Below are 22,078 nucleotides of genomic sequence, written 5' to 3' on the forward strand. Positions count from 1 at the left end.
GGAGAACTCATGAATTTTTTATTTCAGTAGAATGGCTAATACTATAAAAGAAAAACTGTCGCAGTTTACAACCATAGGAACCATCAAATAGAATAAAATTTTATAGAACAAACAAGTGTTCCCATATGTATTTGTAAGAGCATTAATATTAGGTTGGCCAAAAAGTTTCGTTCTGGGTTTTCCGTAAGATGTTACCAAAAAAATAAATGAACTTTTGGGCCAACCCAATACTTTATAGGGCTTCCCCAGTGGCTCATCAGTAAAGAATCCACCTGCAAGGCAGGAGACATGGGTTTGAAGCCTCGGTCAGCAAGATCCCCTGGAATAGGAAATGGAACCCCACTCCAGTATTCTTGCCTTGGAAATCCCATGGACAGAGGAGTGTGGTGGGCTACAGTCCATGGGGTCACAAAGAGTCATACACTACTTTGCAACTAAACAACAGTACTTTATAATTTAGATTTATGGTTTGGCATTTAATATCAGAAATGTCTTTTTCTCTTGTCAAATCAATTTAATGTTTAATATTATGTAACTATAGTGTGGAATAAGTGTCAATGAACTTGTGTAGACTTATGAACTTCAAAAGGGCAGATGTTTTCCTGAAAGCTAGGTATACTTACATTGAACATTTGAAGATTGTTTCTAAAACTGTTCACAGCCGAACAATTACTTAGAATTAAACTAAGTTGGATAGATTTTTCCTTATTTTCATCACGTTCCAAAACATAGGTAAGAATCAGCTCTAAAACCAAGTTAGGAGTATGGCAGTGAAGAAGGATTTTAGTCTCCTAATGATTAAGAAAAGCTTGGTTTGAGAATTCCCTGGCAGTCCAGCGATTAGGACTCTGCGCTTTCAGTGCAGGGCCTGGGTTCAAGTTCAATCCCTGGTCAGGGAACTAAGATCCAACAAGACAATTTGTGTGCCCCACCCCCCCCCAAAAAAATCCATCCTGGAAAAGTTCTTTGTTCCCTGTGAAACCTATGTACTACAGGACTGCATTCTAGATACTATTGGGGAACATAAAAAGATGAGGGCACGGTGTCCCTCTTGGAGCTAGAAGTCTAGCGGGCTAAGACACAAGAATGGACCACAGGAAGCTGATCCTGTGCATGCCAAAGGAGAAGTATGTGGGTTCACCGGAAGAAACGATGAGGGAAGCAAAACTGAGGTGGAGGGAGTTTCCTACCCTGCTCTGGCCGGTCTGCTGGGGCAGGCAGCATCGTGGAGCGGGTCTCCAGGGCAGCGTCCTGGTCGTGGTTCTTCAGCTCCCTGGGGTGCAGGAGGCGGCAGGCACAGTAGCAGCAATGATCACAGGGGCTTCTTGATTCTGACCCTGATCTCTGGGTCCCAGATACAACGGCCACGTGAGAGGTGGTGAGACTTAGGGTGTATTTTAAATGATCAAGCAGATCCGCTGATGAACTTGTGCGGGGGAACGAAGAGTCAAGGGTGACTACCAAATTGTCAGTTGTGCATGTCAGGGGCTTGGGGGTGAAGAAGATGTAATGAGGTAGGGTTTGAAAAGTAAACAGCAGAGGTGGACACCATGTCCCAACCACTGGTTCATTACATTCATGTGTAACCTAGGAATATCATCATTTGCCTTGTTTAAAACCTTTACCAGACAAGACAGTACTATTGACCCTTTGACCTTGTAACTGCTTTGTCAGTTTCTTGAGGGGTGACCTGGTAGCACACGTCTTGTCCTCGGGGTTACACTGGGCTCTGGAGTCAGACTGCCTGGCTCTAAGCTCTTCATTACTAGCTGTGTCACACCAGTGTGGTTTTTCTCCTTTCTGGGTCTCATCCACATCCGTAAAAGGAGGGTGATCGTGGTAGTTACTTCGAGTAATACTAGTACAAGTAACTACAAGTAGTTACTTGTGGGGTTCAAAGATGACATGCAGAGGGCTCACAGCGGTTGTGCTTATTCATCGTTAGCCATTATTACTGTTTCTCATTGCAGTTCTTTGTACTGCTCAGCAGTTCCTTCTTCTCACACAAGGAGACAAACTAAAAATCCAGTCTCTTTAGATTATATATTTGCAGACACCTCACTGTCAGCCTCCTAGTACCTCTTGGAAATACTGTTAACCTCCTTGTTCCCTATATATACTGTGTCACAGTACTTCAGGGAGATCAGGAGATCTTTTAACTCTAATAGACCCTGCCAGCTGCTGTGACACGTGCTTCCGGTGGATAAGGACATGTGATCCTACCGCCCCCTCCACTCCTGTCTTGGAACTGAGATGTGGTACACATTTTTTTAAAAAAAGAATAGAGAAATACATTGCCAATGTTTTTAAAGCAAGAAGGGGAAGTCATGGTGGATGTGAAGCTAAGAGATCCCTGAGAAAATGAAACCATCGGGGACTGAGTTGAAGAGAGAAGCTGCCGCCTGAAACACCAGTGGCAGGTGCGTGGGTGAACACTACCCTAATAGGTGGCAGTCCTGCTGGGGAGGCCCCGCAAGTGGTGGAACTGGGGGCCAGGACAGGCTTGGGCAACGTACAGAGAGGAGAGTCACAAGGGGATTACATGGGGTGCTGCAGTAGAAGCAGCCAGGCCAGCCGGTCCACCTACACCAGACACACACCCATGCCCGTCTCACACCCTCTAGGGCGGGAAGAAGCCGTATCCTGCAGTAGGGAGAACGGGAACATCCAAGTCCAGGAGACCAGCCACCAAGAGGCCCTGCTTGGCGACACGTCTTTTTTGGCAGTGAACACACTGCACCTACCCTTAGGCAGGCTGCTCACACCAGAGCGCAGACACTCCACCCAGGAGGTCTCAAAGGGGAGCTTCCAGGCAGGGATAACCAAACAGTTGAGGGGAGCCCAATGGAAGAAGACAAGTTCACAGAATTTACCTCCAGGGGAAGAGTCGACAGAACAAAAAGACCATGCTTACAGTTCCAAGTACTGGAGCCATCCATTGGCCCAGAACGTCTTGCCAAGTATCATACAAAATCGGGCTGATGAAGTCAAGTCACAGAACATTTTACATTTCTTGCACCCAAACCCAATTAGAATTCCCCAGGACTGAACCCTGGAGAAAACACTATTTTTCCTCAAGGCTCTTCTTCCTGTAACAATAGATTTGACTCAAAGATACGATGAATACAGTAAACTTATTATTGATAAACATTTTTCTACAATGTGTTCTCTCCCTGTGGCATCCTGTCCTGAGACTGAACCTAGAACCTGCTGTCTGCTTGGATGGAAAGAAGGGGAGAAGCATACCCCATCTCTTGCTTAAATTCCCACCTGGAACAATACATGGCCACGGTCAACATTTATTCATTCATTCCACAGATGTTTAGAACCAGACATCAAAACCACAAAGTAAATGAAAGGTGAATAGGAAACTGGAAATAACATATATACACTACTATATGTAAAATAAACAACATGGTCCTACTGTATAGCACGGGGAACAGTACTCAGTATTTTTTAATAACCTATGTGGGAGAAGCATGAAAAAGTATGTATATGTAAGCCAGTTTGCAGTACACCTGAAACTAATTAATACAATACTATAAATCAACCATACTTCAATTTTTAAAAATAAATTTTTAGAAATTGTTGTTGGTTAGTCACTCTTTTGCAACCCCGTGGACTGTAGCCTGCCAGGTTCCTCTGTGCATGAGATTTCCCAGGCAAGAGTCATGGAGTTGGTTGCCATTTCTTTTTCAAGTGGATCTTCCTGACCCAGGGGTTGAACTCACGTCTCCTGCATTGGCAAGTGAGTTTTTTACCACTGAGCAACCAGGGAAGCCCTAAAAAATATATCCTCCCTTAAAAAAGGAAGGTGAAGTGACAACAAACAGGTAAATATCTTGAAGTTCTCTACTACATAAAGTGACTGTGATTATAGAGGAAGTAGGCAGAGACTAATAGGGGCTAGAGAATCCTAAACAGAGCTCATAAAGTAGCCATTCAAGCCTCCAATGATGATGCTGGCACCATCTTACCTCCCCTAGATGGGAGGGATTCTTGGACAAGGTCCCCTTGCCTGGGTCCAGACCCCACCTCCAAAGCACCACAATCAGCACAAATGCAACTTGGCCCCTAGAGAAGATAGGGTTACTCATCATTAAGCACATGATCCTTCCAACCCTTTTAATCCAAAAAGGAAGATTTTGTTTCATGTGGCCAAGAAGCTCATCAAAATGTTGCTTCTTCCACTGCCCTGAACAAGCGCTGTTAAAATGAATTAAAAATCTGTTGATAATGTCAAACACCAGTTTCCGCTACTTCTATCCATGAAGGTACTAAAATGTCAGGATTTGGTATCATCAGAACATCATGCATTCTGTATCAGAAAAACCTTGATTTGCCTATTGGCGTATTCATTAATGTTATGTGGTCAGGTTGTTAGTCACTCAGTCGTGTCTGACTCTTTGTGACCCCGTGGACTGTAGCCTGCCAGGCTCCTCTGTCCATGGATTTCTCCAGGCAAGAATACTGGAGTGTGTTGCCATTCCCTTCTCCAGGGGATCTTCCCAACCCAGGGATTGAACCCAGGTCTCATGCATTGCAGACAGATTCTTTACCATCTGGGCCACTAGGGAAACTAATAGTTGATCACCAAACTGGGACCAGAGGTGTTGGGAAATACTCCTGTACCAGTCAGGGTAGGTTCAACTTGCTATAAGAAGAAACAACTGCCCAAATCTCAGGGTGAAACACGACAGAGGTTTATTTCTTAGTCACTACATGTCCATAACAGGCTTCCCTGGTAGCTCAGCTGGTAAAGAATCTGCCTGCAATGCATGAAGAACCCATTTTGATTCCTGGGTCAGAAAGATCCCCTGGAAAAGGGATAAGCTACCCACTCCATTATTCTTGGGCTTCCCTGGGGGCTCAGATGGTAAAGAATCTGCCTGCAATTCAAGAGACCCAGGTTTGATCCCTGGGTTGGGAAGATCCCCTGGCGAAGGGAACAGCTACATACTCCAGTATTCTTGCCTGGAGAATTCCATGGACAGAGGAGCCTGGCGGGCTACAGCCATGGGGTTGCAAAGAGCTGAATATGACTGAGCAACTTTCGCACACACATGTTCATCACAGCTGGCTCTCCTCTGGCATTTTCTCTTGGGAGCCTGAGCTGACAGCTCTTGACAGAAGAGACCAAACATGGAGACCCACGTGGGGGTTCTTAGAATTTATGCCTGGGGGCACACCTGCTCCACCCACCCATTGACCAGAGCCTGGAGTGGGTGGCCAAGCCTGATCTCAAGCGTGGGTGAAATTCACTTAGTCATGTCCGACTCTTTGTGACTCTGTGGACTGTAGCCTGCCAGGCTTTTCTGTCCATGGAATTCTCCAGACCGGAATGGAGTAGATAGTCATTCCCTTCTCCAGGGGATCTTCCCAACCCAGGCATCAAATCCTAGGCTCCCACATTGCAGGTGGATTCTTTACCATCTGAGCTACCAGGGAAGCCCAATCTCAAGAGTGGGGAAGTAAAATTCAGAAGCACAGACCAGCACCCTTCTTCTGACCACTCTTCCCTTATATCTCTTCTGTCCCTAAACCTCTTATCCTGTACTTTAATTTCTTTTTTTGATTTAAGTACTCTGGATCTGGTGTTATTATGAATAACAGCATGATACCTAATAGCCAAAAATGAAGTGTCTGTTCTTCAGTGAAGCCTGTGTTCAAATTTTTTGCATAGTTTTATTGTTTTGGAAATAGGGACAATTGAGAAAGTTCATATCAAAAATAATCACTGCCCCTTAACCCATCAGTGCTGAACCCAGAGATTAGAGGAAACCAAGTTTTCTGTACCATCTGCTAATTTATAAAAACATATAAAGAAGAATCTGTTGGAAATGACTTGAATCTAATTAGAATTAGTCTAATAGTTGACATTTTATTCAGGATAATTACTCATGATTGCCATTTATTCTTTTCTAGCAATTGGTCATTGCAATGCCCATGCCCATAATCTGTTGGTCTCCACCTTGCTCCCATGAATACGACTGTCAAATCTATTCCTTCCCAGCCACTGAACCTGCTTCACCATCAACATGCTCCTCACTGTTTGATCCCCTCCCCTTCACCCAGAGTTGGCAGGTTGGCTGCCAGGGTCTCTCAGGTAACCAAGAAAAGAGCTCATCGCCTGCAAGATGTCAGTCACATGGGCTGAGTTGCATCCTTTGGGCAGAGGTAGAACTCAACTTTCAAGATCTCCAAATTCTTGCCAGGACATACTCCTCAACACCTTCCATCTGGGCTTCCTTTTCGATAATTCTCACAGAACTGATGAATCAAAGATTGACGGATCAACAGGGTGGACATGTATGTGTGAATCCTACAGTTTGCTTTATAAAACTATATGGATAGAAAAAAGCAAGATCGGGATCATCACCTTTGGAGACACTGAACAATTGAGGTGGATCACTCAACCTGGTTGCCCGTTTAGAGCCACTGGCTGCCTTTTGGTCATGGCATCTGCCAGCAGATTAAAAGAATGCCAGCACGGGTGCATGGACACACATGCATCAGGGGGACGGGACTGCCCCGTGAACCTAGCGGATCCAAAGCAATAGGGCGAGAGGTGACCGCAAGTTTTCATGGAATATTTACTAAGGCAGTGTTATTTCAATAGACAAATAATGGGATCTATAGTTCCTTGGTCCTCTTAGGAAGGCAAAGTTTGTAGCTATTTTTGTTAAATATTTTCTTAATTAAGATTTCAACTTGTGATGACAAATTTGACAAATTGAAATTATAGTTGAGTAATCACAGTTTGGGTGTATAAAAATGGCGGCCACTGAGGATCTGATCTCGGACACCTCTCTGCCTCTCTGAGAACATGAACTTTCTTTAAACTGTTCCAACCCAAGGACACCACCAGCTGTCTTCAGAACAACACCTGCCGGCTGCAACCTTGTGATCTTGAGTCCTCCCCCTTGTAACTATGGAACCCTAAATGGCACCAATCAGTTCTTACTCAACAAGTGTCCTTAATTTTTGCCAGTTCCAATTGTAATTCTTAATAAAAAGTTCATCTAACTGTAGCCTTGTGGGTTTTGCCCTTATAAACTCCCCTTCCTGTGATGCCAACATTCCACGCCTTTGAAGATAAGCTTGCCTTCACAGAGCCAGGGTCCTGCTGACTCACTGTGTACGTGCTAATCTGTAACCATCTGTTGAAACCTTGAAGAAGGGTCATGTTTGATGTAGGCTCTACATTTTGACAAGATATAAAACTATAGTGAAAACCATGCTTCTCCAGACCACTTTCTTCCTTACTGGAGACTGCCCTCCTGAGCTAGTCCTCAGCCTGGTTCAAATAAAACCCTCTCCTACTCATTGTTACAGACTGTTTATTGACTGTGTCAACACGAGCATTCTGAGCTTTTCAGTTATGGCTTATCCCCTTTTTAGGGATTTCTTAATCACCAGAATCTCACAGGATGATGCTTTCAAACAACAAGATGAGGTCCCCTGTGGAGGGCTGTGGGGAGGATCTCTCAGGGCTCCTCCCAGGCCCTTCAGAGTAATTTGGCGGTTACCAAGGTAGGTAGCCAAAGCTTCCCTGGTAAAGCTCAGACGGTAAAGAATCCTCCTGCCAATGCAGAAACCTGGGTTTGATCCCTGGGTCAAGAAGATCCCCTGGAGAAGGGAATGGCAACCCACTCCAGTATTCTTGCTTGGTGAATCCCATGGTCAGAGGAATCTGTCTGGCTACAGTCCATGGGGTCGCAAAGTGTCAGACACAACTGATTGACTAACACACACACAGAGGGTGGGAGGCCAGTGAAGTGTATGGCCTCTAGGGGCTGACTCTAATCCCACAGAATCTAATTCACTTGACCAGGGCTACTGCCCACAGGGCAGAGGCTACTGGCCATTTCCTTGCATTTTTAAAGGGTAAGCATGGTTTGTCAACATAAAAGCCAGAAGGAGATAGAAAGTAGGGGTGGCCTGGGGGCCACTTCTAGATCAAACAAGAGGGAAAAAAAAAAATCAAATCCAGTTCTGGCAGCAAGGTCAGAGCCATGAGGTTAATAACAAGAGAGGAGAGTGAGCAGGTGCTACCAGTCACGTGTCAAGGGCATTTGGGAGTCTGTGAGCTGGGTCTTGGGAGTGACAATCAGCAACTCAAGGAAAGAGAAACTAAAGTTGCCAAGGATCCAGTACTGAAAGAGCTGAGTCCCAACAAAGGAAACAAGGATGGGAAAGAAGACACAGTCTCTTTTCTCTGCCCTTCTGGGGATCCCAAGGATCTCCCCTGTAGACAGACAGTTCCAGAGTCCATGTCTCCTTAGAGTAATTCTTTCAAATTGCATTGTTCTTTTTTTTCATGTCTTTTTTTTTTTTTTCTTTTTTTCTTTATACTCTCCAGCTAAATGAAACCCTTTCTAGTAGATGCAAATAGAGAAAGAAGGAAGCAGATGTCCTGGTTTTAACCAATCAGAGGAGCAGAAATGACCCCTGGGAGAAAGGGAGATAGATTTGGAAAGACCAAGTTGCACTTTAAAATACTTCATTAACCAACTCCTTTTAAAACTGAACATTCTCTCATATATATTTCTCTAATTATTAAAAGCACTCAAAATTGTTGAAGTGTAGCATATATACAGAAACTTGCACGGATCTATTTTTAGTGTGTATCTTTGGTTTGTGTGTGTGTGTGTGTGTGTGTGTGTGTGTGTGTGTGTGTGTTGCATGGATATTAGGTGTATAGATTGAAGGATTTTCATAAACTGGGGAACACATACATCCACGTAACCAACTCCCCAGGGACACCTCTAGAAAAAGCATTTATTTTTAATAGCTCTGAAAGAGGCCATCATAATTTGCTTAACCATTTTCCTCATGCTAAACATTTTTCTCTGTAATAAATAATGCTGCAATGATTAACTTTTCTCTGAGTTTATGAGACCACCAGCACCACCATCCCACTTGCTTCTCTGGACTGATCCTTAAGATTGCCATTTCAGTGCTAGTGATGGTCTTGGATTTGTTATAATTTTTATTTGAATAATTTTTATTGTGTATTATCAGTAGCAGTTCTGTATATTATTACTGTGTGGTTTGATAAATGCAACATGTATGTGAATCAAAAATTTAAATGATGTTAAAAAGTTGTAATAGACTATCAAATTTATACAGCAGTATTGTTTTTATTTTCCTTTTAAAAATCATTTTATTTATTTATTTTTGGCTATGCTAAGTCCTCGTTGCTACACCGGCTTTTGCAGTGAGCAGGGGCTACTCTCTAGTTGTGTTCGGTGCCCAGGCTTCTCGTTGTGGTGGCTTTTCTTGTTGCGGAGCACAGGCTCTAGGCCTCTCGGGCTTCCAGGGTGCAGACCATGGGCTCACTAGTCGAAGCTCCCAGGCTTAGTTGTTCCACAGCATGTGGGATCTTCCCACATCAGGGATCAAATCTGTGTCTCTTGCATTGGCCGGTGGATTCTTTACCGCTAAGCCACTAGGGAAGTCCCTATTTTCCTTCTTAGTAACACCCCCTAGGCTGTCTACTGTATCCTCCTTGACTGTGCCCCATGCTGGAAACCCCATTTGTCCATGTTGTCTCGTCTGGGCTATTGAGTGTAGTGAGAGAAAGTATAGACCTGCGCTGGCCAAGGCCACAGCACATCATCCCATCTGTTTAAGGCACTTAGCGCTTGTTGCACTAAGTCCTGTGTGCTGAGGTCAGGGGCTGTTCGTTTGCCTTAATGACAGCAAGTGATACTGACATAACTTCCTAAGTGATCTATGTGTCTATATATATTGTAACTTCTTAGCATTATCTTTGTTAAATTGTAGACATTAAAAGCTTTTTGCAATTTTATATTTTGAGGATGAAAATGTTCTGTTTTGGAAGCTTAGATACCTGTAACAATTCTTTCTTTGGTGTGACAAACGTCATCCCGGGGTAAGCAGATGATTTTAAGCAGTACACAAACATTTCTCACTCAAGCAAGGATGTGATTCTTTTAGTGAGCTCGAGAGGAGAATAAAATTAGTACACCAAAGCCAATTTTTGCCAATGCCACCACTCAGAAACAAAGTTTTTAAAAGTAAGGTAAGTTAAAGTTGATTTGAAGAACAAAATAAATTAGATAATAATCCAGGTGGCCCACAGATGTGGTAGTGCCAGGAAAATGCTAGTTAAAATGACATTGCTTCACTGGAACTTGGAGGTCCTGACCTCTTTCTCTCAGTATATTTTAAATCCTAACAGAGGAAGAAACAGAGGAAGTTATACGCCAAGAAAAAGGAACAGACCCTCAAAGTTGTACTAAAACAGTGTTTACTTCTTGTTATAGGTCTCTTCATGGGATATATTTCATGAATCAGTTTTGTATTTAAGTAATTTAAATAATTTAAAATATTTAATTATGTAAGTGATTATCTAGTCTGCTGGATTTTCAGTTTATTAACATATCTCTCTGAGATAATATCAGCCTTGTCATTTTTGGACCAAATTTTTCAAATTCTTGGTGGTTTTGGTTTTTGGGGCTGTGCCACATGGCACGAGTGATCTTAGTTCCCTGATCAAGGATCAGACCCATGCCCCTGCATTAGAAGTTCAGAGTCTTAACCACTGGACCACCAGGGAAGTTTCAAGTTACTTGTGATCCTGTGACTGGCTGGGATCTGTGGCTGCCCTGCCCAGCACCCCAGGAGAACTTTGTACCATAAATCACTAGCCAGGAAAAGACAAAAATTCCAAGGATGATTTCCACTGTATATGTATTGCTTTTGCACTACTGTAAAGTTGAAAAGTCATAAGCTGAACCATCGTAAGTTCGAGACCATCTGTAGATGCCATTTTCCATTTTGTTCACAGTACCTTATGTTTTTTAATATTTAGGTTTAATTGGAAGATAATTACTTTACAATGTTGTGTTAGTTTCTGCTGTACAACGAAGTGAATCAGCTATATGTATACATATAGCCGTATAACCTCAGATATGCGGATGACTCCACCCTTATGGCAGAAAGTGAAGAAGAACTAAACAGCCTCCTGATGAAAGTGAAAGACATGGGACAATAGACTGGTTCCAAATTGAGAAAGGAGTATGTGAAGGCTGTATGTTGTCACCCTGCTTATTTAACTTATATGCAGAGCACATCATGCAAACTGCTGGACTTGATAAAGCACAAGCTGAAATCAAGATTGTAGGGAGAAATATAAATAACCTCAGATATGCAGATGACACCACCCTTATGGCAGAAAGCATAAAGGAACTAAAGAGCCTCTTGATGAAAGTGAAAGAGGAGAGTGAAAAAGCTGGCTTAAAATTCAACATTCAAAAAACGAAGATCAGGCATCCGGTCCCATCACTTCATGGCAAATAGACAGGGAAACAATGGAAACAGAAACTTTATTTTCTTGGGCTCCAAAATCACTGCTAATGGTGATTGCAGCCATGAAATTAAAAGACACTTGCTAAAAGCAATGACCAACCTAGACAGCATATTTAAAAGCAGAGACATTACTTTGCCGACAAAGGTCCATCTAATCAAACTATGGTTTTTCCAGTAATCATGTATGGATGTGAGAGTTGGGCTATAAAGAAAGCTGAGTGCCAAAGAATTGATGCCTTTTAATTGTGTTGCTGGAGAAGACTCTTGAGAGTCCTTTGGACGGCAAGGAGATCAAACCAGTCCATCCTAAAGGAAATCAATCCGGTATGTTCATTGGAAGGACTGATGCTGAAGCTGAAACTCCAATAGTTTGGCTACCTGATGCAAAGAACTGACTCATTGGAAAAGACGGAATGCTGGGAAAGATAGAAGGCAGGAGAAGAAGGTGACGACAGAAGATGAGATGGTTGGATGGCATCACTGACTCTATGGACATGAGTGTGAGCAAGCTCTGGGAGTTTGTGATGGACAGGGAAACCTGGCGTGCTGCAGTCCATGCGGTGGCAAAGTCGGACACGACTGAACTGAACTGAACTGCTTCCTCTTGAGCCTCCCTTCCACCCTACCCCCACCCCTCAGGTTGTTACAGAACACTGGATTGAGCTCCCTGTGTTATACAACAACTTCCCACACTTTCTAGTTTACATATGGTAATGTATATGTTTCAATGCTACTCTCTTGATCCATCCCACCCATTCCTTCCCTCTCTGTGCCCAAAAGTTCATTCTCTATGTCTGTGTCCCTATTGCTGCCCCGCAGTAGGTTCATCAGTACCATTTTTCTAGATTCCATATATAAACATTAAAGTACCTTATGTTTTTATGTATCATATTAAACCCAAACTTTGTTTCCGCACATAAACTGTAACCCATAAGAGAAGAAATCATGTCTTTTTCCTTTCTGGATCCTCAGTATCAGCATCAATAATAGATCATTAAAGTAGATACACAGATAGCCATGTCAAGACATCAAGTATATACATCCATTACTTTAAAAAAAAAAAAAAAAAGACAACTTTTATCATGGAAAAGTGCAAATAGATGCACCATCAAAGTGCCATCTGATAGTTTCTAACGTCTGTTTCATGGACGTATGAGAGGAAGGATGGGAAAGATGTCAGTTACATTGATGCTTTCTCTTTGCTAACAGGAGAAGCAAAATACAGTACACGGTGGGAAAGACACTGCTGTAAGAATTCCACAGCAGCCAGAGAGAGGAGAGGCTCCGGGCCTCCACCGCCAGCATTATGTAGGCGATGATGAGCTGGGTGTGGGCCCAGGCCAGGGCTCTGTAGAGCAGCCGCACGGGCCAGGAGCTGATGAACACGCTGGCGAAGGCGTGAATCAGGTAGTCGGCTTCCACCATGACAGCCCAGCAGAGGAAACCGAACACCTGTCCGGGGTGGAGACCGTGCCACCAGGCCGAGAAGACGAACGTCTGCAACAAGGGCCAGGTCCTGCGCTGCTGGAAAACCAGGCGTCGGAGCCACCGAGCCGTGCTCTGGTTCCACTTCCTGGCGAACAGGGCTATCCTGTGGGTCGTTTCCAGCGTCCAGATGTCTGCATCGGGGAGGAGTCCCTCCTCGCCCGGGCTGCGACCTAACTCAGATCCAAAGCCGGCCGCGCGGAGGAGGCAGTCATCCAGGAGCCAGTGGGAGTAGTAGGTGAGTTTGAAGAGCCCGGCCGTGGACCACAGGACGAAGACGCATTGCAGCTGCCCGCAGCCGCCGAGTCCAGCCCCTGCGCCCACCACCCGCGTGACGACCACCTTCAGACTCTCCAGTCCCAGGATCTGCAGCGCCCGCCAGGTCAGAGCCAAGAAAGAGTGCCTGGACCACGAACTGCTGGGCCCTTCAACTCGAGCCTGAAACCTCTGGAAGGAACACAGCGGGCCTCCTAGGAGGGCAGGGAAGAAGAGCAAGTAGCTGAGATGGGGAAGAGCCGCCCGCAGACGCTCAGACAAAGAATTCTTGTTACCGGCGCGTCCTGATGGTGCTACCACCTTCCCCTCACGAATGTCCAGAGACAGGGATGTGACCCTCTGGGTCAAGAGCATGAGGGAAGAGAGAGTGATGCAGAACCTGAAAGACATAATTTTTTTTTTTAAGTAAAACATTCCATAATTTATTTTAGCCTCTTCCAATTGCTCAAACAAGATCCCCGGGAAATGGGTGGCTCTAGACAATTGAGACCAATCTGAGACTCTCCTGGATATCCAGAGGTTAAGACTCCACCTTCCAATGCAGGAGGCATGGGTTCAATCCCTCTTCAGGGAACTAAGATCCCACATGCCATGGGGGGAGGGGTGACCAAACATTTTTTTTTTTTTTTAATTTTTAAATAGCTCCTAAGACCAATCTAATAGTCTGCAGTGCTGCCCCCAAAGACTCTTGGCTTAATTCAGAGCCACAGGATCCTCTGAGCAGGATGGAAAGGTAAATGGAGAGATGAATCCTTAGAGAGGCAAATAAAAGAAAAACAAGGAATATTATGGGGGAAATATTGAATATATTATCTCTAAGAGTGGCTTATGAAGATCAGGATCAGGGAGAAATTTGCCACAGAAGAAACAGAACCTTAGGAATGAAGAGACTCTAGGAAGCTGAAGATCTGGACTGTAAGATTCTGCAGGCTTTGTTATGCAGAGTGAAGTGAGTCAAAAAGAGTAAAATAAATGTGATATATTGATGCATGTAAATGGAATATAGAAAGATGGTACCGACGAACCTATTTGCAGGGCAGGAGCAGAGACACAGATGTAGAGGATGGTCTGTGGACGCAGTGGGGGAAGGAGAAGGTGGGATCAATTGAGAGAATAGCATTGACATCTATACACTACCACGGGTGAAACGAATTGCTAGTGGGAAGCTCTATATAACACAGGGAGCTCAGCCTGGTGCTCTGTGACGACCTAGAGGAGTAGGTTGGGGGTGTGGGTGGGAGGGAGTCTCAAGAGGTAGGATGTATATGGAGAATCCCATGGACAGAGGAGCCTCATGGGCTGCAGTCCATGGGGTTGCAAAGAGTCAGACATGGCTGAACAACTAATACTTTCACTTTTCATATATAGAGTTTTGACTGGTTTGAGTTGTTGTATGGCAGAAATCAACACAACATTGTAAAGCAGTTATCCTCCAATTAAAAAAATTTTTTAAATGAAAGATTCTGCAGGCTTTGGGATCTGAGCTGAGGAAGAGTGAGTCATGCTAGAGGTTCAGGGTGTGTGCTAAGTCATTAGCAATTTGAGGCGTGTTCCCAACCAGCCACCTGAGCTCTTGCTGCTTCACCCCTCACAGTAGAGAAGATCCTGCTGGCAAGATTATCGTGGAGAAAATTAATGACAATTATAGTGTCACACTCGACAATCAGGATTGCTGTCCTGTAGGGGAGAAAATGGTTCTGTTTCCCAACCAATGCTGTTTCTGTGTCTGAGAACTGAAGGACAGCTGACCTCCTTACTTGACTTATCAAAGAGTAAGCAAACCGGCCACTGAATGTCACTAACCCCTGTTCAGTCACCTTCTGTTAAGAGCTGAATGTGTCTCCCCCACCCCCAATTCGTACGTTGAAGTCTTAACCTCCAGCACCTCAGAATGTGTTTTTTTTTTTTTCAATTTGTTTATTCGTTTTGGTTTTGTTATGGTTTTGGCTGCACTGCGTGGCACGTGGGATATTAGTTTCCCAACCAGGGGTGGAACCCGCATCCCCTGCGTTGGGAGCACGGAGTCTTAACCACTGGACCACCAGGGAAGTCCCTAGGATGTGTGTATTTGGAGCTAGGGTCTTCAAGGAGGTAATTAAGGTAAGATGAGGTCGTGAGGGTGGGCCCAAGTCCGAGGTGACTGGTCTCCTTAGAAAAAGAGATCAGAACACAGACACGCTGAGAGGGAAGACCAGGGGAAAGCCCAGGGAGAAGCCTCTACCAGCCAAGGAGAGAGGCCTCAGGAGAAGCCGAACCTGCTAACACCTTGACCTTGGACTTCAGCCTCCAGAGGAAATAAACGTCTGTTGTTGAAGCCACCTGTCCGCAGCCCTCTGTGTGAGGCCCAGAGCAAACGAACGCATCTTCCCGCTTCAGCTCCAGCCCAGCCTCCTTCCCATCCAGCCAGATCCTGTTCCACTTGCTCCTCCAGCCCCCTAGGTCCGGGCTTCCTCCTGAAGCCCTAAGTCACCACATCCCAGTCAGGACTCCCCACTCCCTACCCGCCCGCCATCGGGCCTTCTCCTCAGAGAAGCAAGCCCTGGAGCCTTTGGTGAAAATAGAATAAAGAAAAGGATCCTGGGTGCAGAGGGATGGCAGAGTGCAGGAACCAACGGCAGCTAGAATCAGAGACGTGACCCTCCCCTTGATAGGTCACCACTCCAGTTCACCCCGAGACCGTGGAGCCAGGAGCAACAGCCCTCAGGATGGCAGAGGCGCCTGCTTCCCTCTAATCCTGCTGACCTCATTGGATCAGGAAAACACGCCCCTAGACTTCACTCAGCACCTGATTTTCTTTCCTGGATTGGGTGACCTCTCTTCTTCTAGGAGATGGAAGAGTCGTGTCTCAGTGAAAGTAAAACTCTTGCGGAGCAGGTGTGTGAAAATGCAGCGGAGGCTGACAGTCAGTTTGGACCGTCCCCATCTTACCGAAAAACAGCAGGGAGGCTGCCAGCCGTGTGTCTAAACCACCTACGCTGAGGTGTGTGTCCTCTGCTTAGTCACCTGCAGGCCGGGGGACTGGGACTCCTGGTTCACCCTCTTTCTCAGGCACAATGATATTTACAGCTGGTGCCAGGCACTGTGCTACGTGGGAAGCACGTGGTAGTTACTAGGATATTAGTCATACATTTACACTTACAGTAAGTCAGCTACATACGAACAAGTTCTGTTCAGACAGAGCATTTGTGAGTCCAATTTGTTAAGTCCAACAGAGTTAGCTTAGGTACTCAACTAACAGAATCAGCTATATAGTTCTGTACTAGAATGGTGGTGGTTTAGTCACTAAGCCGTGTCTGGCTCTTTTCACCCCAGGCTACAGTCCATGGGATTCTCTAGGTAAGAATACTAGAGTGGGTTGCCATTTCCTTCCCCAGGGGATCTTCCTGACCCAGCAATCAAACCCAGGTCTCCTGCATTGCAGGCATGTTCTTTTACCAACTGAGCTATGAGGGATGCCTCATACTAGAATAGGTTTATACAGTAAATCCCCTGCATATGAACCTTTAAGTTGTGAACTTTCAAAGATGCGGACACACATTCCATTAACATCAGGTGTGAGTGAAATTGTGGCTTGCCCTCCATCTCCTGTTGCCGACGATCCTTCAGCTCTATCATCTCCCACCTCCTCTCCCTCCTCCTGGCAGTAACTCCACTTGCCTGTTTGCTCAGTGTCAGGCCCTGTGTGCCGGCTGTCAGACTGTACTTTTCAAGGGACTGTACCGTAATGTTAAAAATGTTTGCTTTATTTTTTTATATATTTTGGTTTTTATGTATTGTTTGCGTGAGAAGTATTCTAAACCTATTACAGTATATATAGCTGATTATATTAGTTGGGTACCTAGTCTAACTTGGTTCGACTTATGAACAAATTGGACTTACAAACACGTTCTTGGAATAGAACTCGTTCATGGGTAGCAGACTTACTGTATATTCATTATCTCTAACCTAAGAAGCTTGCAAGATAGATGTTGTTATCTCCCAACACACACACACACACACACACACACACACACATCCTTTATTTCAGAAAAAGACATGAAGGCTGAGAGAGGTTGACTGATTCACTCGAGATCACACGGCTGAAATGTGGAAGAATTCGGATTCAAACTCAACGCCCAGGTCCTCTCCACCATCTGGGTGGAAGCAAACCCTGGCGGGCTCGGTACCAGTGCAGGAACGGGCTGCTTTACCTTGTAGAAGGAGCTTCTTGCAGATAATACTCCGTATAGTGCAGACCCAGGTGGCACAGCGTCTGCCAGGTCATCTGAAAGAGGAAAGTTGGCCTGTGGATGTCCCGGGGGCCAAGCGAGTGGATGAGGACCACCGTGCACAGGGCGGGGATGAAGACCAGCACAGCGAAGGCACCCATAGCAGCCACCGCCAGGGCGCCGCCTCCCACCAGGAGGAACAGGTACCTGGAACACAGAGGACAGCCTGGCTTTGAGACCGCCTTCAAGCAGTGCGCAGAGGAGTCAGTCCCCATGGCAACCACCTGGGAAGCCCTATGGAGGTGGACCCCACTTCCCCCTAAAGAAATCACAGTGGTGTAGGAGAGAAACACGGGAGACAGAGGCAGAGTGGATTTGTGAATTACTTCCTCGGGAGGCAAATCGTGATTCCTGCCTGGGCACCCCTCTTTGATGTCCACCATAGCAGTGAGGACACTTGTCCCCAGCAGTCCTGTGGGGACAGGTCTGCAGTGCTTCCCAGTAGGGCCACACGCCGCCCTGTGCTTGCTGCCTGACCGTAAAGCTCTGGGAATCCAGGCTTGAGGAGCTAGGAGGGCTCCAGATGTCATCTCAGCCAGATGGGTCTCTTCCCTTTGACATAGTCACACCGCCCTGGCCTTCAGAGGGAAGGTTGAGGGGAGGGGTAGGCTCAATGTCTCCCTTTTAAAATTTATTATTATTATTTTGCCACATGACATGTGGGATCTTAGTTCTCCAACCAGGGATTGAACCCATTCACCCTGTATTGGGAGCATTAATCACTGGACTGCCAGGGAAGTCCAATGCCTCTCTCTAATAAATGGTTGAAAATTCAATGACAAAGTCTTTGTGTATCATTTAGGAAGTTTTGTCATCTGTGTACATAGTTTAGCCTACTCTCCAAATTCACACGAATAAAATCACACAGTATATCCTTATTCGAGTAAAGCTGCCACCATCAGTACAATATTTTGTTAAGTTTTGTTTTTTTAATTTCTTGAAGTAGAGTTGACTTTCAATGTTTTAGGTATATAGCAAAGTGATTCAGTTTGCACACACATATATCCTTTTTCAGATTGTTTCCATTATAGGTTGTTACAAGATATTGAATACAGTTCCCTGTGCTATAGAGTAGGTCCTTGTTGCGTATCTGTTTTGTATATAGTAGTGTGTATATGTCACTTTCAAACTTCTAGTTCATCTCTCCTCCCCCACCCCCAGCTATCCCCTTCGGTAATCGCAAGTTTGTTTTCTGTGACTGTGAGTTTTTCTGTTTTGTAAATAACTTCCTTTGTATCATTCTTTTAGATTCCACGGGTAGGTGATATCATGTGATTTTTGTCATTATGTCTACCCTTAATCCACCCTGCTGCACTTCAAGGTCTCATGACTTAGCACTTTTTATAATGTTGTAAATACCCACATCAACATCGATGGTTTGGGAGCTTGCCTCCCTCGGAAGCCAGTGGATGACTCAAGGACCGGCAGAGGCCCTGGAGATTCCACATTAATGAAAACTCAGCTCTTCTTTCCACAGTATATGGAGGTTTGTTTGGTTTTTCCTTTTCATTGGTGCCAAGTTAATAAATCTGAACAAAAAGTTCAGAAGAAACCATCTGAAACAGGGACCGAGTAGTCAGGGACAGGAAAAATGAATGAACATGCCCCAGGGCATGGATCGAGGCTCCTCGGCTCATGTGCTTGTGACAGACATGCCTTTGCAAAGACGTCTTCCTTTCTTGAGGGAGATGTAGGCTCCTCAGTGTGAGAGGCTCCATTCCACAGGCCCTGGCCCTTCCTGAACCTATGTAAACCTATGTGTGGGGTGCCTCCTCTGCCAGCCTGCCCCTTTGAACACTGTGGTTCAAGCCTTTGCCATCTGGCCATCAAAAAATAAGGGAAAACACTTATTCCTTACACAGCACAAGTGAAACCTGAAGCAATTGCCCTGGGGATTTGAAAGCACTGTTAAGTCAGAAAAAGAAAAACAGATATTGTTTATTAACACGTGCACACAGAATCTAGAAAAATGGTGCTGATGAACTCATTTGCAGGGTAGGAATAGAGACTCAGGCATAGAGAACAGACTTGCAGACACAGAGCTGGGTGGGGAGGGTGGGGTGAACTGAGAGAGTAGCCCTGACATGTTTACACCACCACGTGTAAAATGGGCAGCTAGTGGGAATCTGCTGAATAGCACAGGGAGTTCACCTCAATGCTCTGTGATGACCTGGAGGGGATGGGACGGTGGGGCTTGGGGAAGGGAGGGAGGTCCAAAAGGAAGGGGATATGTGTATACTTACAGTTGATTCATGCTGTGGTACAGCAGAAATAAAGACAGCACTGTAAAGCAGTTACACTCCAATTAAAAAATAATTTAAAGAAAGAAAACAATTGTCTACACATGTACAATGCAAGATGCAGGATTTTTTGAGTGCTTATTTTATTCTGGGCATTGGGCCAATAATCCCTTTATAAGAAATATCTTTATTTAATCCTTAAAATAATCCCATGAGGATTATTATTATTGTTGTTGTTATTTTCATTTTACAGATAAAGGCCAAGTCTATTCACATATACAAGGACACTCAGGAAGAGAGGGCCCATGACTCATTAGGCTGACTCCAAAGCCAGAAATCTTAACCTGTGGGAATTAATCCTTATTCTTGCATTCATGTTGCTTTATTGTTTGTGTTTCTTCCTCAATAGGAAACTTTTTTTTTACAACTGCTTCCTTCATCTCTGAAATAAAGGTAAAGAGCCACCAACTAGCTGTGTACATGTAATAGTCTATCATAGTTTAATCAAACTCAGCCATCCTGATCGTTAGATTCAGCCAGATTTTACATAAGAACTCCCAATATGTAAAGATCCAAATTTCAGAAATAAGTGAATTATTAGGAGGTAGAACTTTGGCAATGGACTTTAAATTTGCAAAAGGATATACCATAAAACTTTTTTATAAAATAGGGACTGTCTCTAATGTATCAAGTTGACTGGTTATAAAACATCATTTTAATCATTATCAAATCTCTGATGTGAAGTGAAAGTGACTCAGTCATGTCTGACTCTTTGCGACCCCATGGACTATACAGTCCATGGGATTCTCCAGGCCAGAATACTGGAGTCGGTAGCCTTTCCCTTCTCCAGGGGATCTTCCCAACCCAGGGATCAAACACAGATCTCCCTCGTTGCAGTCAGATTCTTAACCAGCTGAGCCATGAGGGAAGCCGAAGAACAGTGAAGTGGGTAGCCTATCCCTTTTCCAGTGGAACTTCCCTACCCAAGAATTGAACTAGGGTCTGCTGCTTTGCAAGCAGATTGTTTACCAACTGAGCTATCAGAGAAGACCACCAAATCTCTAGTGACAATAATCACTAGATCCCAGATTGAGATAAAACTAATCTAAGAAAATTGGTTTTGACTTACTTCATTTCTCTGGGAAATCATACAAAGGCACTTAAAAAATCATATTTAATAAAATTTAATTTTATTGAAAATGAGAGAATTCCATGAAACTAAGACTGTTCAAGAACATCTGCAGTGCATGGTTGATTTATGCTGCTGCTGCTGCTGCTAAGTCAATTCAGTCGTGTCGACTCTGTGCGACCCCATGGACTGCAGTCTACCAGGCTCCTCCATCCATGGGATTTTCCAGGCAAGAGTACTGGAGTGGGTTGCCATTGCCTTCTCCGATGGTTGATTTATAGATGCATCCATTTGGGGAAGTCTATATCACCCCAACATTCATCTCTCCCTGGTTTATTTTCACCCTTTTCCCTTTTAATGTGAATTTATCAAACTTAGCTGAGTCAGTGCAGACATGATGTCAATTTCCAATTCTGATTCACTCTATTAGACATATGCATAATTAAGCAATCAATAATCAGTGGCAGTGATGATAACTTAAAAATGACCAGTATTTAATATTTAATATTCACATGTGCTCTCCAACCTAGACATAAGAGCAAAATTAGCCATCAAACCTACCTGGCCTGAGTGGAAAATGAATCCATAATGCAGAGATAATTAAACAGAAGTGCAAAAGGAAAAGCAGCTCCTTGATAAAGTGATACAGGATCACGGAAGAATAGCTGGAGCCAATCCATCATGAACTGGAACAAAAGATGCTGTCCTTCCTAGAGTCCTTAACTGATGCTTTCCTGAAAGAGAAGTCTCAACCAGGTTCTCTTTGATCTTTTTATATGGTTTAGGAAGGGTGAGCAAAAGGCAAACAAAAGCACTGGAGATAAGCAGTATAAAAAGTTGGCTTTCTGATAAAGGGGACTCACTATAGAAACCAAAATGCATTTGGTGTTATATTACTTAACAAGGACATGTACAAAAGCATTGCTTTCAGAAGTTCTGGTTTTGTTTATATACTGCAGTATTTGCCTTTCCAGTCATCTGACTGTCATATTCTTTTCACTAAGTAAATGAAAAATCTCATTTTCCCATTGAGGACAGTTAACTCACTGGATTAGGAAGGGAGAGCAAGAACGTGAGCTGTGAGAAAGGGAGGCAGGTTCTCAAAGACTAGGAAGACTCTCCCAACCATTTCCTCCCTGGGCTCCTTATACTATTTCCTTATGCTCTATTCTTTTTTATAGTACTGGTCACCACCCCTTGTATATCTATTTCTGGATTAGTTTATTGCCCGTCTCCCTGCGAGCTCTACAGGGGAGGAAATCTGTTTTGTTTATTGCTGTATTCCCTGCATATAGAACAGTGCTAGACGTGTATGATGTGCTCACTAAGTGCTTGTTAAAATT

At 44.4% G+C, this 22,078-nt stretch overlaps 1 protein-coding gene across 1 annotated transcript; it reads right to left on the reverse strand.

The window, feature by feature from the left end:
• Positions 1 to 12,513: 12,513 nt before the first annotated feature.
• On the reverse strand, positions 12,514 to 21,415 carry MBOAT4 (membrane bound O-acyltransferase domain containing 4). The gene is made up of 3 exons (XM_061134636.1): positions 21,297 to 21,415; positions 17,289 to 17,513; positions 12,514 to 13,477 (listed from the first exon to the last, which is right to left on the reverse strand). Exons 1-3 carry the CDS (start codon positions 21,413 to 21,415, stop codon positions 12,514 to 12,516), a joined length of 1,308 nt encoding a protein of 435 aa, XP_060990619.1.
• Positions 21,416 to 22,078: the final 663 nt, after the last annotated feature.

The sequence above is a fragment of the Dama dama genome, chromosome 32 (assembly GCF_033118175.1).
Source record: "Dama dama isolate Ldn47 chromosome 32, ASM3311817v1, whole genome shotgun sequence".
In the NCBI taxonomy this organism is placed as follows: domain Eukaryota; kingdom Metazoa; phylum Chordata; class Mammalia; order Artiodactyla; family Cervidae; genus Dama; species Dama dama.

Coding starts and splice junctions, on each gene's coding strand:
- MBOAT4 (XM_061134636.1), bottom strand. CDS start 21,415: ATGGATTGGCTCCAGCTATTCTTCCGTGATCCTGTATCACTTTATCAA. Junction 17,514..21,296: donor TCATTTTCCACTCAGGCCAG/GTAGGTTTGATG, acceptor TCTGTGTTCCAG/GTACCTGTTCCTCCTGGTGG. Junction 13,478..17,288: donor CAAGAAGCTCCTTCTACAAG/GTAAAGCAGCCC, acceptor TATGTCTTTCAG/GTTCTGCATCACTCTCTCTT.